At 56.2% G+C, this 14,110-nt stretch overlaps 3 protein-coding genes across 11 annotated transcripts in view; 1 reads left to right on the forward strand and 2 right to left on the reverse strand.

The window, feature by feature from the left end:
* Nucleotides 1-14: 14 nt before the first annotated feature.
* Nucleotides 15-1,968, reverse strand: CIDEC (cell death inducing DFFA like effector c). Its single transcript, XM_083794906.1, has 6 exons — nt 1,940-1,968; nt 1,311-1,378; nt 1,013-1,154; nt 785-934; nt 433-617; nt 15-320 (listed from the first exon to the last, which is right to left on the reverse strand). The coding sequence occupies exons 2-6, from the start codon at nt 1,358-1,360 to the stop codon at nt 131-133; spliced, it is 717 nt and encodes a 238-aa protein (XP_083651032.1). The 5' UTR covers nt 1,361-1,378; nt 1,940-1,968; the 3' UTR covers nt 15-130.
* Nucleotides 1,274-14,110, reverse strand: part of MVD (mevalonate diphosphate decarboxylase) — a 56,228-nt gene continuing 43,391 nt past the window's right edge. The window contains exon 11 of the mRNA XM_083794900.1: nt 1,274-1,284. The gene's annotated coding sequence lies outside the window, so the exon portion shown is untranslated. The remainder of the gene's footprint in view (nt 1,285-14,110) is intronic.
* The window catches only part of ZC3H18 (zinc finger CCCH-type containing 18), a 44,026-nt gene continuing 32,643 nt past the window's right edge, over nt 2,728-14,110 (forward strand). For 8 of the 9 annotated variants that reach the window (XM_083851838.1, XM_083851843.1, XM_083851840.1 and 5 more), the window contains exons 1-4: nt 2,728-2,930; nt 3,229-3,298; nt 9,053-9,657; nt 12,616-12,700. In XM_083851838.1, the coding sequence (XP_083707964.1) occupies nt 9,067-9,657; nt 12,616-12,700 (676 nt within the window). In that variant the 5' untranslated portion in view covers nt 2,728-2,930; nt 3,229-3,298; nt 9,053-9,066. Of the gene's footprint in view, nt 2,931-3,228; nt 3,299-4,964; nt 5,091-9,052; nt 9,658-12,615; nt 12,701-14,110 lie in introns of those variants that run through there. The other variant, XM_083851837.1, reaches the window with a different exon arrangement.

Genomic DNA, 14,110 nt, shown 5'->3' on the forward strand with positions numbered 1-14,110 from the left:
ACGCGGAGCAGCGCTGGGAGAAGCACGGCTTTTACTGAAATAAATATATTTACAGAGTAACGGCTACCGCGGAGACGTGGCCGCAGCCAGCCCGCGCGGCACAGGGACCCCCCCCCCAGCCCCACGGCCCTCACTGCGGGGTCTTCTTGGGGGGCGGCGGGGGGAGGCTGCGGGGCAGGGCGCGGGGCAGCGCCGGGCTCCTCTCCTCGTCCTCCTTGTGCTCCTCGGTGGCGTCCAGGAGCTGCTCCATGTAGCAGGAGGTGCCCAGCAGCACGTGGCCCGCGGCCTGCATGGTGAAGAGCACCCAGCGCAGGGCTTCCCTGGGCCGGGGGGAGGTGGGTGAGCACCCGCTGGTGGCTTGGGGTCCCTTTGGGGTCCCTTTGGGGTCCCCTCGCTGCCCCCCCCAGCAGGATGCGTCCCCCCGGCACTCACTTGACGAGGCGCTTGGCCCCGCGGCAGCGCAGGTCGTAGGACATGCTGTAGGTGCCGTAGAGCGTGGCTTTGACGTTGAGGCAGCCCAGGTCCCGCGGGCTGGTTTTGTAGAGGTCGAAAGTGATGCAGGCCACGTCGATCCTCCGGGGGGGCTTGCGGGACAGGCTCAGCTGGTAGCCGGGGGTCTAGGGCACAGCAGGACCCCCCACGTTCCCAGCGGGTGTCCCGTCCCACCCACCCCCAGCATCCCCGGGCACCTCCCGGCGCGGCATCGCACCGGATCCCCGCGTGGGGTGCAGGTGGGAAAATTCAGGCCCCCGTCGCCACCCCCCCCCCCCTCCCGGGGGCTCACCTTGGGGGCAGACCACGCCTGCCCCTTGCTCAGCGCCATCAGCACCGCGCCCTCCTCCAGCGTGCGGAAGAAAGCCTCCGTCTCCACCGCCGTGCCGTCCTCGTCCAGGACCAGGGAGACGGGGCCGGGGGCCAGCAGGGCGCTCTGAGCCTGGGGGGGGGGGGCCTTCGGTGAGGGGACAGCCCCCCCAGACGGACGGACAGACGGACGGACAGACGGACAGCTCACCTGGCGCAGCAGCTCGGCGAGGCTCTGGGCCATGATGCCCTTGCGCAGGCTGCGGTCCCAGTTGCACACCCGAAAGGGTCGGGGCCGCGGGGCCGGGCTCAGCAGCAGCTGCTGGGTCATGGAGGCGCTGGCGGAGACGCACCTGGGGGTTGGGGGAACGGAGACATCATGGGGGGGGGTCCCCAAAACCCCCCTCCCCAGCACCCCAAATTCCCCCTGGGGACCAGCACACCCCCTCGGGAGATGCTACATCGGGGACGACACCGGTGTCCCCTACCCATGGGACTTCATCACTTACTTGGAGACGGGGGCGGCCAGGCGCAAGCTCAGGGACTTGGCGTAATCCATCGCGGCACCGAGCCCGACCTGGCGGGGAGGAAGGGGCTTCAGCCCCGGGTGGCGGCGGCGGTCTCCGGCTCCTCGTGCCCCAAGCAGCCCCTGTCCCACCAGCCCCGTCCCAGCAGCCTTCCCGGGGGGGGCCGCGCCTGCCCTTTGGCCGGGGCCAGGCTGGAGGCGGCGGGCAGAGCGTCCCCGTCCCCGCCAGCACGGCTCTTACGCAAAGCAGCGCCTGGGGCTGAGTCAGCGCTGGGGCAAAGGTGAGACGGAGCCACGCAGCAACAGCCTCACCCCGATGCGGGCAGGGGCCACCAGGGCTTGGGGCACGGATTTAGGGGCACCCACCAGGCAAATGTAACCCAGTGCTCCAGGGACAGGTCTACAGCCATCCCCATCCCCATCCCCATCCCCATCCCCATCCCCATCCCCATCCCCATCCCCATCCCCATCCCCATCCCCATCCCCATCCCCATCCCCATCCCCATCCCCATCCCCATCCCCATCCCCATCCCCATCCCCATCCCCATCCCCATCCCCATCCCCATCCCCATCCCCATCCCCATCCCCATCCCCATCCCCATCCCCACTCACCTCTACCCCAGGCCCCCAGCAGTGCCCCCCCCCCAGCCCCACTCACCCTATATAGCTGATGGAAATAGTGGGGGCGGGACCAGTTTGGGGGCGCAGACCAGTTTGGGGGTGGGACCAGTTTGGGGGTGGGACCAGTTTGGGGGCGTGGGACCAGTTGGGGGGGCGGGGCCAGCCTGCAGCTCCTCCCCCCCCAGGCTGCCCCCTCCCCATGCCCCCAGGCACCACCCCAGTGCTCCCAGTAAGCCCCGTCCCCATGCCCCCAGTGCCCCCCCCAGCACCCCCCCAGCGCACTTGGCTGTGCTAAGCAGCGTGCCAGCGGCGGCTCCCCGAGCACACCCGTGTGCGTGCACAGCTCCAGCTGCAGGCACCCACCGCCGCGTGCACACGCGTGTGCCCCCCGCGTGCACACTCATGCACCGCCACGTGCACGTTGGGACACCGCCACGCGTGAGCCCTTCAAGGTCTACGCGTGCGTGTGCACGCACGGCCACCTCCGTGTGCGTGTGCCAGTGTGCGCGCACCCACCCCTGTGCTCACTCCTCCACGTGCTTGCACGCCCCCGGCTGCGCGCGGCCCCTTTAAGGCGGGGCGGGGCCAGGCGGAGAGGGGGGCGTGGCCATACGGAGATGGGCGTGGCCAGACTGTGAGGTGGGCGTGGCCAGACTGGGAGGGGGCGTGGCCAGACGAGGCGGGGGCGTGGCCAGACGGGGCGGGGGCGTGGTCAGGCGGGGCGGGGCGGGGCGCCGCTCTCCCGCTCCCCCCCCCTTGCGCGCGGCCCGGCGCGTCTTGATGACGTCACGCCATGGCCGCCCTGCGCCGCCGCGAGTAGAGGCCCCGGCCCGACCGCGCCGCAGCCGCCGCCGCCGCCGCCCCCCCGCCGCCGCCGCCCTCCCCCTCCCTCCCCCCCAGCTTCCCGGCTCCGGTCCCGCTCCGCCCGGCTCCACCCGGCTCCGCCCGGCCCCTCCGGCCCGGCCCGGCCCGGCCCGCCCAGGTCAGCGCCTCCCGCCCGGGCGCCGGCTGCGGCCTAGTGCTGGGGATGGGCGGCCCGTGAGGAGAGGGGGAGGGGAGGGGGCGGGGGGGGCTGAGGGGGGAGGCCCCGGGTCGGGGGGGGAGGCTCCGGGTCGGGGAGGGAGGCCCCGGGGGGGGTCGGGGGGGGGCTTGGGGTGAGGGGATGGGGGGGAGGGGGGGACTTAGGGAGGTTTTGCGGGGCGGGGGGGGCCGCAGGAGGCGCTGACCGTGTCTGTCTGTATCTGTCTGTGTCTGTCCGTCTGTCTGTCCCCCGGGCGCAGGCACTGCCGCAGGAGCCTCGGCCCCGGGGCGCAGCGCTCGCAGCCCGGCCTGGCAGGAGCCCCCCCTCAGGTAAGGCGTTGGGGTCCGTTCCCCCCCCCCCCCCAAGGTGGGAGCAGCCCCCGGGGGCGGCTTCATGGTGGGCGCACAGCAGCTGCGACACGGAGCCGCTGCAGGGGCTCCGAATCCCTCCTGTGAGGTATCCCAGCAGGGGAATCTCCTTCTCAGAGCCCTCTTCTCGCCACCCCCACTGACGTTTTCTTCCTTTGCTGCTGTCAGTAACTCAGCTCTCCTGGAACGACTGCTGCTTTGGCTGTAGGAACACCTCCGAGGTGTGAATTCTGCCTCCTAAGGTTTGTCCAGGTGAAGGAAAAAGGGCGAGATTTAATCCCGCTAGCTGCCTGCAAGACATCTGATCCAGTTTTCCAAGCAGAGCTAGATTTTGTGATTGTTCACAAATCCCCCAGAAAGTAGGAGCGATTGTACTTGTTTTTTGTCGAGGGACCAAAGCTGGAGTCATCCCCAATTAGCAGCTGCTAACACAGAGCTGCAGGAAGAGCTCCGTGTGCTCCAGCTGTAGGAAAATCAGTTGCGCTCCAAAACAAACTCCAGCTGCTTGCAGCCCCGTTTCTCTTTGGGTTTCAGCCCCGAGCCCGCCTGACAAAGCAGTGAGTGGCACCAGTTAACGTCCTGGATCAGAGCTCTCTGCGCTCATCTTTAAAACTCAGCTCACTGGAGATGGCTGTCACCAAGTAGCCCTCTTAAATTAACAGCAAAAGGCGGCTCAGTTTTCTGCATTAAAAGCTTTCCTGACAGCTGCCAGGTGATTGAGGTGTGCTGCTGTGAATCTTCAAAGTCAGAGCTTCCCCAAGGACGTCAGAGAAGTGTTTCAGCTTAGCTTACCCTGTTAGCGACCAGGGCTTCATTCAAAGCAGAGCCCTGGGTGCTCTGCTTTTTTTTTCTGTGTGTCTTTTTGATTTTATGTGACGCTCCTTTCCCAGCTCTCAAGGCATTTTATCTCCTTCTCTTCCTATTTGCACTGCTTTTCCATATTTTCACCCATTGTGGTTTCTGCCCTTCATTTCTGTTTTGCTTCTGTTTTTCAAGTCTTTGTCCCCAAAACCTTTTTGCGTCACCTTTCCCTTCTGACCTCTCGGCACTGTTTCCCATTCGCTCTCCTCGGCTCACCGGTTATTTTTCACCCATCCTTGTGGCTAGACTTAGCCCGTGCTCCAGAACTTTTCTGGCCTGCATTAACCGCTGGCTTTCATGCATCTGATTGATGGAAATATTTTAATTTTGCGTCAGGCTGCTTGGCTACAAAAGAGGGGAGAAAAAAATTCTTTCTACTGTCCCAAAGAGCTCTTCCTGAAACAAAGAGGCCTTCGCTCTGCCTCACCAGCAGCTTTGAGAGGCCCTGTGGTTGCCCCGGGAGCTGTGAGGTAGCTCCTCGGGGGCTGTGGAAGTTTGGTTTGAGCTTGGTTCTTGCCATATGGCTGGCAATTTATAATATTTAAAGACCGAAGCTGATGGATCTGCCAAGATCCAGTTTTCTGTAGTGTACCCAGTGCCTTTGGAAACGCCTGAGCTGCAGGTTCTTGCGCTGTGTTCGTGGCGCGTTCCTTGTTCGTTGGGAAAAAGCTTTTTGCGGCTGAGCCTTGAAGGGAGAAAGGTGCTGAATGAAAATAACGCTTCCCGGGGTTTTTTTTTCCCGCTGGTTTCAGGTCCCGCCTTAACTGACAGCTGGATCCTACAGGTGCTGTGCTGAGTTAGAGGGAGCTGCCCTCCCGAGGCAGGGCAGCAGCTCGGTCCCTTCAGTGCAGGCAGCTGCGGGCAGAGCTTAGCTTTGCCAGCTTAATTAAAGGTATGCCTCGAACCTTCAGCGTGTTCCAGTCGGAAACAGAGCAATAAGAAACGCAATTCTAGCTTTCTGCCACAAATAGGCCCTGCGGTCAGGCCGCTGCGGGCTGACGGGAGCTGGGTGGGGGAACGAAGATCCCGTGGGAGCGACCGGAGGGAAAGTCTTGCTCGACCTGAGGGGCTTTTGTGGGGGCAGCGAGAGTTGTCTAGCTCATAGCTGGGAGGCTGGCGTGTGCTTACTGCACGTGGGACGGCTGCAAAGTCCGCGAGTTTTCTATTGAGAGGTCATGTGAGCTGCTTTTAAGGGGCTTTCAACTCAAAAAGGCATCCCCGAGTGCTTCTAGAGATGGTAAAAGACACAATTTTGGCCCAAAGTGCACCCACCCCCCCCCCCCCCCCCGTTAGATTTGCTCCAAAACCTGCCAGTGGAAAGGCTGTTCCAACTTCTCCAGCCTGGCAAAGCCGGGGGTTCTGCAAACTGTGTTCAAAAAACGCCTCGGCGGGCTGTTCTGAACTAGTCTGGTTCAGGCGGGAGGAGCGTTACAGTTTGAGCAGATGAAGTCAGTGTTGCGATAAAAGCAGCTTTGACCGAAGTCGTCTTTGCCTGAACTACCTGTGATTTTAAAGGTGCCTCTGAGATAAAACGCTGCTAAGTGAGAAGTGTTATTATATACCTGGTTTGTTACCCAGTCGCTCTAAGCTACAAGTCAAACAATCTTATCTGTAGCTTAGCAATTGATTTTTTTTGCTTCTGTAGCCAGTTTTGAAGATGGTAAGAAACCGCTTTAGTTTTAAGACACAAAAATTCCAAAGTGGTGAATTATGAAGGTTGTGGATTTCTGCTCTGCCACTTTTGTCAGTAGTATTCAGTTTAAAAGGCTTCCATGGAGCCAAATGTTCCTGGTATTCATCTGTAAAGGATTCATCATGAAAGGAGAGTGAAAAGAAAAACTAAAAAAAAAAATAACCTGCAGGATTCCGGAGACTGGGGATAAATGGTATTTACAGGTTATTCTCAGACAAGATTTGGGACGTGCACTTTCCGTCTCACTCCTTGCAGCGGCAGCGACCCGGTGAGGGGCTGGTCTGACTTCCGCGGGGCCGCCGCATCGAGCGCCTTGCCGGCTGCCCGGATTCTGTGAGCCCTTTTCAGCCGGCTGTCGTTCATTGTGTTTCTTATCGTTTCTGCTGATGGAAAATTAATAGGAAATTATATAAAAAAAAAAAAAAACAACAACTCGGTGCATCAGTTGGTTACAATAATGCCCTTAATAGCTGCCGGAGGAGGTGAATGCTTTATGCTCATCAGCTCAGCTGGGGGTGAAAATTCATATTTGTTTTTTTTTCCCAGCCCTCTGAGGGGCTTAAAAGCTTTTGCTTTGGCGCTGCTTGTCTGTAAGAAATCAGAAACCAAATTTCCTGAGCACATCCCTGCTTGACAGCTTTTACGGTCCTGCTGGCCTCTTCAGGCTGACCTTTCCCACGTAGCGCACGAAGTTGTTCTGCGCGCACGCGAGGCGTAACTTCTCGGGCACTTAGGCAATTAAAATTGCTGTCACAAAATTGCTCTCGAAGCCAGCACCAATTTATGCAGGCGGTTACGAGCTCAGCAGCAACCTTGCTGCGCTCAGTAAGAACGTAATTTGTTTCAGATTCCGTCCTGTTTAACCGCCCAGCGCCGCTGTCAGCGAGAGGCAATTGCTGTCTTTTAATTTTGGCTCTTAACTTCTCGGTAAAAGCACAATTTTGGTTGCGAGGAAGACCCAACTCGCTCCGGAGTGCAGAGAAAGAGGAGTAGCTCGCAGGCAGCTCCGAACGTGACCCTGCTGCTCCCCAGGGCTCCGTCGGTCGTGTAGGTCATCGGCGCATTTATTAACTGGCTGATATTTGTGCAGGGCTTTGAGACGACTTGAAGGAGAGCGCAGATACTGGGGGCTAATATTTATGCGTACTTGTCCTGCTCCTGGGAGAGTTTCTGAGCTTTTATTTTTTGAGGAGCATTCTTAGTCCCTCTGCAAAGCGCCCAAGGTATAAGGAGCAGGATTTTCTCGAGGGTGGCTTTCGTCTCGGGAGTTTGCTGCAAACACCAGCTAACAGTGTCCTCGCTGCGGTGAAGGCAAGAGATGTTATCGCAGCAATGACAGTGCATCTGGCAGTGCCCGGGACATAAATACAGCAGTCCTCGTCCTGCAAAGGTTGGAGAGAAGAGATGAGCGTGGGTAATAAAGTTGTGATGCCTTCCTGCTAACACACAGAAGCGGTGCTGCGTGTTCCTACGCCTCCTGCCGCGTTTCAGCCCTGAGCTCTCCGGGTGTAACCACCAAAATATTTTGGGTTTCGGGCTCTGGGAAGGCTTTTGGGTTTGCTCTGGTCGTGTTCATGTTGCGGGGCAGCCTGTTCGGATGCTGCGGCGTGGTGTGCCTTCTGCCTGCCTGTCTTCTGCCGTAAATGACAGCACGAGCGAGCTTCCTGTGCTGAACCAGGGGAGCACAGCAGCGAACGGCGGTGGAAGGGGGGCAGGATAAGTGCCGTATAGCGCAGGGCTGGCCGGTGGTAGCATTTCACAAAGAATTGTTTAAAGGAGCCACCAGAGTCATGTGTTTGTAGCATTTCTGCTCCAAAACTTGCAAAAATAGGAGGTAAAAACCTGGCGACTGATGGCACGGTGCTGTTGCTGCAGCACTGAATGCGCTTATGGGGAGGCTGTAGCTGGGAGTGGCTGAAATAAAAGGTGATGCACAATAAGGTGAAGAAAGCCTGTCAGTTCATAATCCCGGGTCTTTTCTTTAGCCCTAACTCCGCTTCTGTTATCCTCGGTTGGCCTCCAGCTTTTCGCTTCTGGCCGCTCCGGTTTGGTTTTTGAGGCAGCCGAGCGCTGTTGGCTATTGCTGAGCAGGGGGAGGAAGGGATTGTGGTCGTGTCTTGTTTATAGGGCTAAGGACGTGCTACAGCAACAGCCCACAGCCAAAGGGAAAGGGGTTTTTATCACCGTGAGCTCTTGTCTAGATGCGGACCAGCAGTCGTACCAGCAAGAGACGGAGCTCAAGCACTTCTTGGGTCGCACGGTCCTGCTAAAAATCCGGGGTTTGTGTTCTGGAGTAAAAGAAATAAATGTGTGGGGTTTTGTTTTCGTTTTCCCTGCTTTACGTCTTGTCCGTTTCCATTGCCTTCATTATGCTTGCGCTAAGCAGAGGTCAGGTTTTTAACCCGTATTCATACCACACACGTGTTCCTATTGAACTTCCAGGAAAAGCGTGTGCTGGGGAAGGTCACGAAGTTTTCTGCTGCTTTGAAGGAGTTTTGGTTCTTGAGTGTATAAAGCAGGTGGAGACTGGATGGCAGTACATGCGCTGTCTAAATTAAGCCTAATTAGAAGTCCAGGATTTTTCATGAATGCGTCCTATCCTCGTTTTCGTATCTGTTCTGGCATCAGTGTAGAAAATAGTGCAAGTATATCACAGAATACGGGCTCTTTTTGCCAGAATCATTGTAAATGGTGTCACTGCCTCCTGGGGAGTCTGCGCTGTCTGCAGCGCCGTGTGCTTGTGGGCATAAAAACGCCTGAAAACCTGCCCCTGTGTTCTGGAGCACGCTCGCTTGCTCCCCAAAGAAATGCCGCTGCTGAATGTGCCTGGGGTGAGAAGGCCAGCATGGGATTCCTAATGATTATTTGATGGGAGAGCTGGCGCAGCTCACCCATTAGAGCCTGTAGGTGAAATCCCAGCCTCATGCTCTACCCTTGTATGTTAAGGGTCTCTTACCTAGCCTGGAATAAATTCTTCATGCAATTTAAACTCTGTTTTCTTCTTGAAGACAGTGAGATAAACCGTGTTCATGAATTCAACTGTTGTTTGTTTTTTTTTTCTTTAGGAGACAAAATACAAGGTGAACCTTTCTTGATTTCCCGGCTTGTTCCCCGTAACAAGTTTGTGCTTTTTTGTTTCTTTTTTTTTTTACCCTCCGCAGACAATTGGGTACTGATGGAAGTTTCCGACAGCCCTGAGCGAAACCCCTGCTCTCCTGGCGAGGAGGACCAGCAGCTTTCCGATGACGAAGTCCTGAAGGAGAGCGGTTCGGAGCGGGAGCTCGATGGAGAGGGCGGGCGAGGCAGCGTCCTGGGAGAGGAGGAGGAGGACGCGGCGCGGGGGCTGAGTCAGGGTGAAGAGGAGAACCACTCGGATGAGGAGGACCGCCTGAGCGAAGCCAAGTCTCAGGACTCTGAGAACAACGAGCAGAGCGGGGAGCTGAAGAGCCCTCCGCCTCGCAAGGGGGAGGAGGAAGACCGCACGAACGACCTCGGAGATGAGGCGTCCTCCGTCACCCGCGAGCTGGATGAGCACGAGTTGGACTATGACGAGGAGGTGCCCGAGGAACCAAGTGCTGCTGCTGCGGAGGAGGATGGTGAGAAAGCTGCTGGTGAGGACGACGAGGAAGAGGAGAAAGGAGACGATGCCCACGAAGATGAGAAGAAATCCGGCGGTAAAAGCGACGATGAGAAGGATGGCCAGGATCCCGTCAAGGAGAAGAAGAAAGAAGAAGACGACGGAGAGATTGATGACGGTGAAATTGATGTAAGTAGGAGCTGGTCCGAGGGGGGCAGAGCCCTCCTGGGGGAGGCCTGTCCTTGTGTTTGAATATTTGCCTCTTGGAGTGCCGTGCCTTTTTCTCTTCTGTGACCCGAGCGTGCTAGCTGTGTCCCAAAGTAACGCACTTTTTTCGTTGGAGGTAAGACCACGCTGGGTGCCAAGTCCTAAACTCAGAGGTTAGGGCGCCCATTGCCACGTACGGTAGCAAAATTTTGTGCCACGTGGTGTTGGAGCAGCTGCAAACGAGCTTTTCCCTGCCCAGTGTGGAACAGATCCGGTGCTTTAAGAAACTATTCTGCTCTGGCTCTCGGAGGACTTCAGGTCGATGCTGACAGCAAATTGCTTAGCAATGGATGAGGGGATCACAAGCTGCCTCAGCAGCTTCGTTTGAGAGGCCGGAGCTGTAGGGTGGCTCCGTACTCGAGGTGTCAGGCTATTTAAAAAAAAAAATGAAGTGCTTTTACCCCGTTTGTCTTCGGGTAAGAAGCGCTGCAGGACAGCAGCTGGATTTAACGGAGCCTAATACCAGGTCCCTCTTGCAAACGGGACAAAATGGCTCTAGCGGGAGAGTTGAAACCCTCCTGGAGCTTCCTGGTGGCAAACACCGTGCTTATATCTGAACGGCAGGAGCGCAGGGCACCACGCAGAGAAGGGGCTGGTGACGCCACGTCCCTCACTGAGGTAGCCCGGAGCACCTGGCTGGCTCTGCTCCTCCCTGTCCCTGCCAAAAATGCCCCCGTGCAGGCAGACCAGCTTGGGGCAGCGTGCTGTTTTGTGGCACATGTACGGGTGGGTGCTTACCTGGTTACCTTAGGACCAGAAGATAACCATTTGCTCCATAATCAGCTGTTCTTTGACCCCCAAAAAAATTTTTGTCGTTTTATTTATTTTTTTTAAACTTTAATGGTCCTTTGGCAAGTTCTGTGTTGTGTTTTTTTTTTAAAAGGTGATGTTGGTTTTCTGCACCTTACCCGCTCCGCAGGCAGTTCTGTTAGACACCTGGGGTATTTTCGGAAAGTTTCTGGAAGCCGTGTGTTTCTGATTCAGTTAGAAGGAATTTCTGCGTGCTGGGGGAGAGTCCAAGCAGGAAAAAGAAAATCCCGGCATTCCGATTCTGTGCCTGCTTCTTGATTAAAATATGAATGCTCTCCTTTAGAATCCGAGGCATTCTTAGGAGTGCTCTCCTTACAAAGCAGGAGATGAAGCCGTGGTCTGTTTTTCGTACGTTAACTCGTAACAGGGTTCCCAGCTGCCTGATTCCAGGGAGACCCCCCAGAAATAAATACTTCCCCTTTTGTTCCACGCAGCCTTCGCCTGGCCCTTGTGAAGGGAGCCGAGCCGAGCCAGTGATGCCACTCACGCGCCCTTGAATGCCAGCCCGGCTCTGGGGGAAACTCCTCAATCTCTGCACTTTCTTCTGCTTCCAGACTTCCCCCTTCGGAGGGGGGGGATATTAATATGAGTTTTAATGTGAATCCGCGTGTCTTTAAGATCGGTTCCCGCTCAGGAGAGCGCTCCTTGCGTTGCCCCAAAAGGGCTGCCCCACAAGAGGCTGTTAACCCAGCTCTCTGTACACCCTTTAGAGACAAACGATGTTTTTTCCCCGTTTCCAGCTGTTAAACTGACCCAAGCACGCAGCTTTCTCAATCTTCTCCTTGCCACGGCGTCGTTCCGGTGGCCGTGAGGTGGGAAGGCCTCCCCCGGCGGCTGGTCGGGTGTTTGATAGCTGGAAACCTCGGGGGGGTGAAAAGGAGACCCCCAGCCCTTATTTCATGCTGCCTTTTAGGAGAAATCACCAGTTTCCTTGGGGGTACGCCAGCCACCTCTGACAGCTCTCCGGTCACTTGGGCCTTTTGGCATCGCTGCCTCTTTTTATCCCTTTTGATTTTTCAGGTGTGGCCTCAGGAAGGCAGCAAAGGCTTTTTTTTCCTTTTTTTTTCCCTTTTTTTATTTTTCCCCGGAGAACAAAGGCAAAGGCTGGTGCTTTCCAGCTTCAGCTTCTTTCCCCTCGCGGAGCTCCGCGGCTGTCGTTCCGCGCTCGTCCCCGGTGGTTCTTCGTCTCTGACGAAACCTCCGGCTTCCAGCATTCGGTCCCGTGTCGCGCGTGGGGGTAGCGCCGAGTTTCGCTAGGGCCGATCCGCAGCCGCGTGGAGCTGAGCGGGAGGGAGGGAGTCGAGCTGCTGCTGCAGAGGGCTGGAAGAAATACATCCTGCTTCGTTCCTGAAGAGCCTGGGGGGAGGATTGATGCTCAGCATTGAAGCGTTTTGTGTTTCGCTGCCGTGATAGCAGAACTTAGCATAGAAGCGCATCGTGTCTGTATTGTCCCATTGCATTAAGAGCCTGCATGCAGGAACTCTGCTCTGTATTTTGAATCAATTAAGGAATGGTTTTGGGCTAAACAGCCGTGCCACGGTGCTGAGCAGGGCGCGGTGCAGTTAAAAGGCTCAGAAGGGCAGCAGCGTCGCCCAGCCGAGCTGCTCTAGCTGTCGGCGTGCGCGCTCCCAGCCTGCAGGAGGGAAAGGTAACGCAATTTAGCTCGTTTGCGTGAAGCTGCCCCTCGCTGCCTTCCACGTGCCGTCGGCTGGAAGCGCCCCGCCAGCCAGCCTTACGCAGCTGAAGGCTGTTAATATCTTAATCCACCGCGCCGTTTTTGTGCCTCGAAGCACATTCTGGGGAAGATGATGCTCCTTGGTCTGTACATGGCACCGAGATGTTCGTAACGCCTGCTGGTCATGCAGTCAGCTCGGAAACACTGAACGTGATCCGTTTTCCTGTTCGTAGCAGCGCGTTCGGGGTGTTTATCCCAACCTTTCATTGAATTCCCGCTGTGCTGTGCCTCGGGGTGCGTTTTCAGCGACGGGTGTTTGACCATATTGTGAAATGTCAAGTCACCGCGCAAGGTGCAGCGCGTGAAATGTCAGTCTGCCTGTCTGTCTGTTCCAGGATGACGACCTGGAGGAAGGCGAAGTTAAAGATCCCAGCGACAGAAAAGTGAGGCCGCGTCCCACCTGCCGGTTCTTCATGAAAGGTAACGACGTGCTGTAGCGGTGGAAGTACAAGCCGAAGGTGCCGTAGGTTTTTTCGTTTGGTTTTGCGGCTGCTAAGCTGCCGTCTACGCAATAATCTCTGCCCCAGGCATCCTCAGTATCACCTTTCAGTTCCTTGGTGGCCAGATGCCGAATTTACATAGAGCCAATATGCAAAAAATCCTCAGGCCCAGGTATGGTGAGCCCGGTAGAAGCAAATAAAGGAAAACAGCGTGGAATAAAACTGCTCGGGCTGATTTAATAACCTGCTATTGCTTAAAGAGGTGCTGTGATGTTATTCCCTGGAAAACCAAAATGGCAAGTCTCGTTGTTTCTTAGCAAGCGGACGCCTTGCCAAAATGTAATTGTTTCTTGCAATTCTACGCCCAGCTTACTTCCCAGTTATTAAAAGGCATTCGCTGATTATTTTTTTTTTTAATTGGAAATAGAAATTAGTTTCCCTGCGAGGAATAATGTGGCATCATGCTGGCTCCTGGTGAGCCCCTGCACACGTGCTTTGAAAAGCATCTGTTGACCAGGTTCCTGCGTGGCCTGGGTAGTGGTGTCGGGTGTTGGCAACCCAAGTGCAGCTCCTTGCACAAGCAATCCAGAAACCCCAACGGGACGGCGTGTTTGAGGGACGCTGTTGGACCTGATGGGGATGCGTGCTGGTGGCCAGAATTTCCCAGGGCTGAGGAAATGGCCAGCTGGGGAGAAATTCTTCATGAAAACAAGATTTTTCTTTTTTTTTTTTCAAGCCAGAAGATCACACTGTGCTGTGTCAGGTACTACACTTCTGAAATAGGATTTGGATTGCCAGCCTCAGAAGAAATGGGGGCAGGAAGTCACATAACCTATTTCTTACTGCACGTGAGACTTAAATAAGGACTTGAGACTTTTAAATCTAACGAGTTCTATTTCTTACTTGTTTTGATTCTTCCTAATGAGGCAATCCCTGAAGTTTGTGCGACTGTGACAGATGCCTCGCAGTTCTCTAGCGCAGAGAGCAGGTTTTATAAAAGTTGTCTTATTTGGGCTGCTTGTAGCTCAGTTCTTCCTTCAGCTTCACCTCACTCGATGTTTACTCATTTACTTTGTTTTCTTTACAATCATCCTCGAGCAATTTATTGAAATCTGAAATTAAAAGAAGGGTGTGGAGAGCAGGGTGGAGCCTTTGTTCCTTGCGTCAGTAGTGTGTGCAACGTAGGGAGCTGCACAGGGGGTTTCCGGCGATGTGACCATCAGATAGCACTCACCTGCCTTCCTCAATGCCTTCCGGCACTGAATTTTCTGCCTGTGCCGAGACAGGAGCGTGATAGCACGGTGATGGAACAGGGAAGTCCCTCTGCGAGGAGAGCTGTTTGTTCCTCAATCCCCAGCGTGACACACGGCACCGAGGTATTCGCCTGAGT

Source organism: Anser anser, assembly GCF_964211835.1.
Source record: "Anser anser genome assembly, chromosome: 11".
NCBI classification, from domain to species: Eukaryota; Metazoa; Chordata; class Aves; order Anseriformes; family Anatidae; genus Anser; species Anser anser.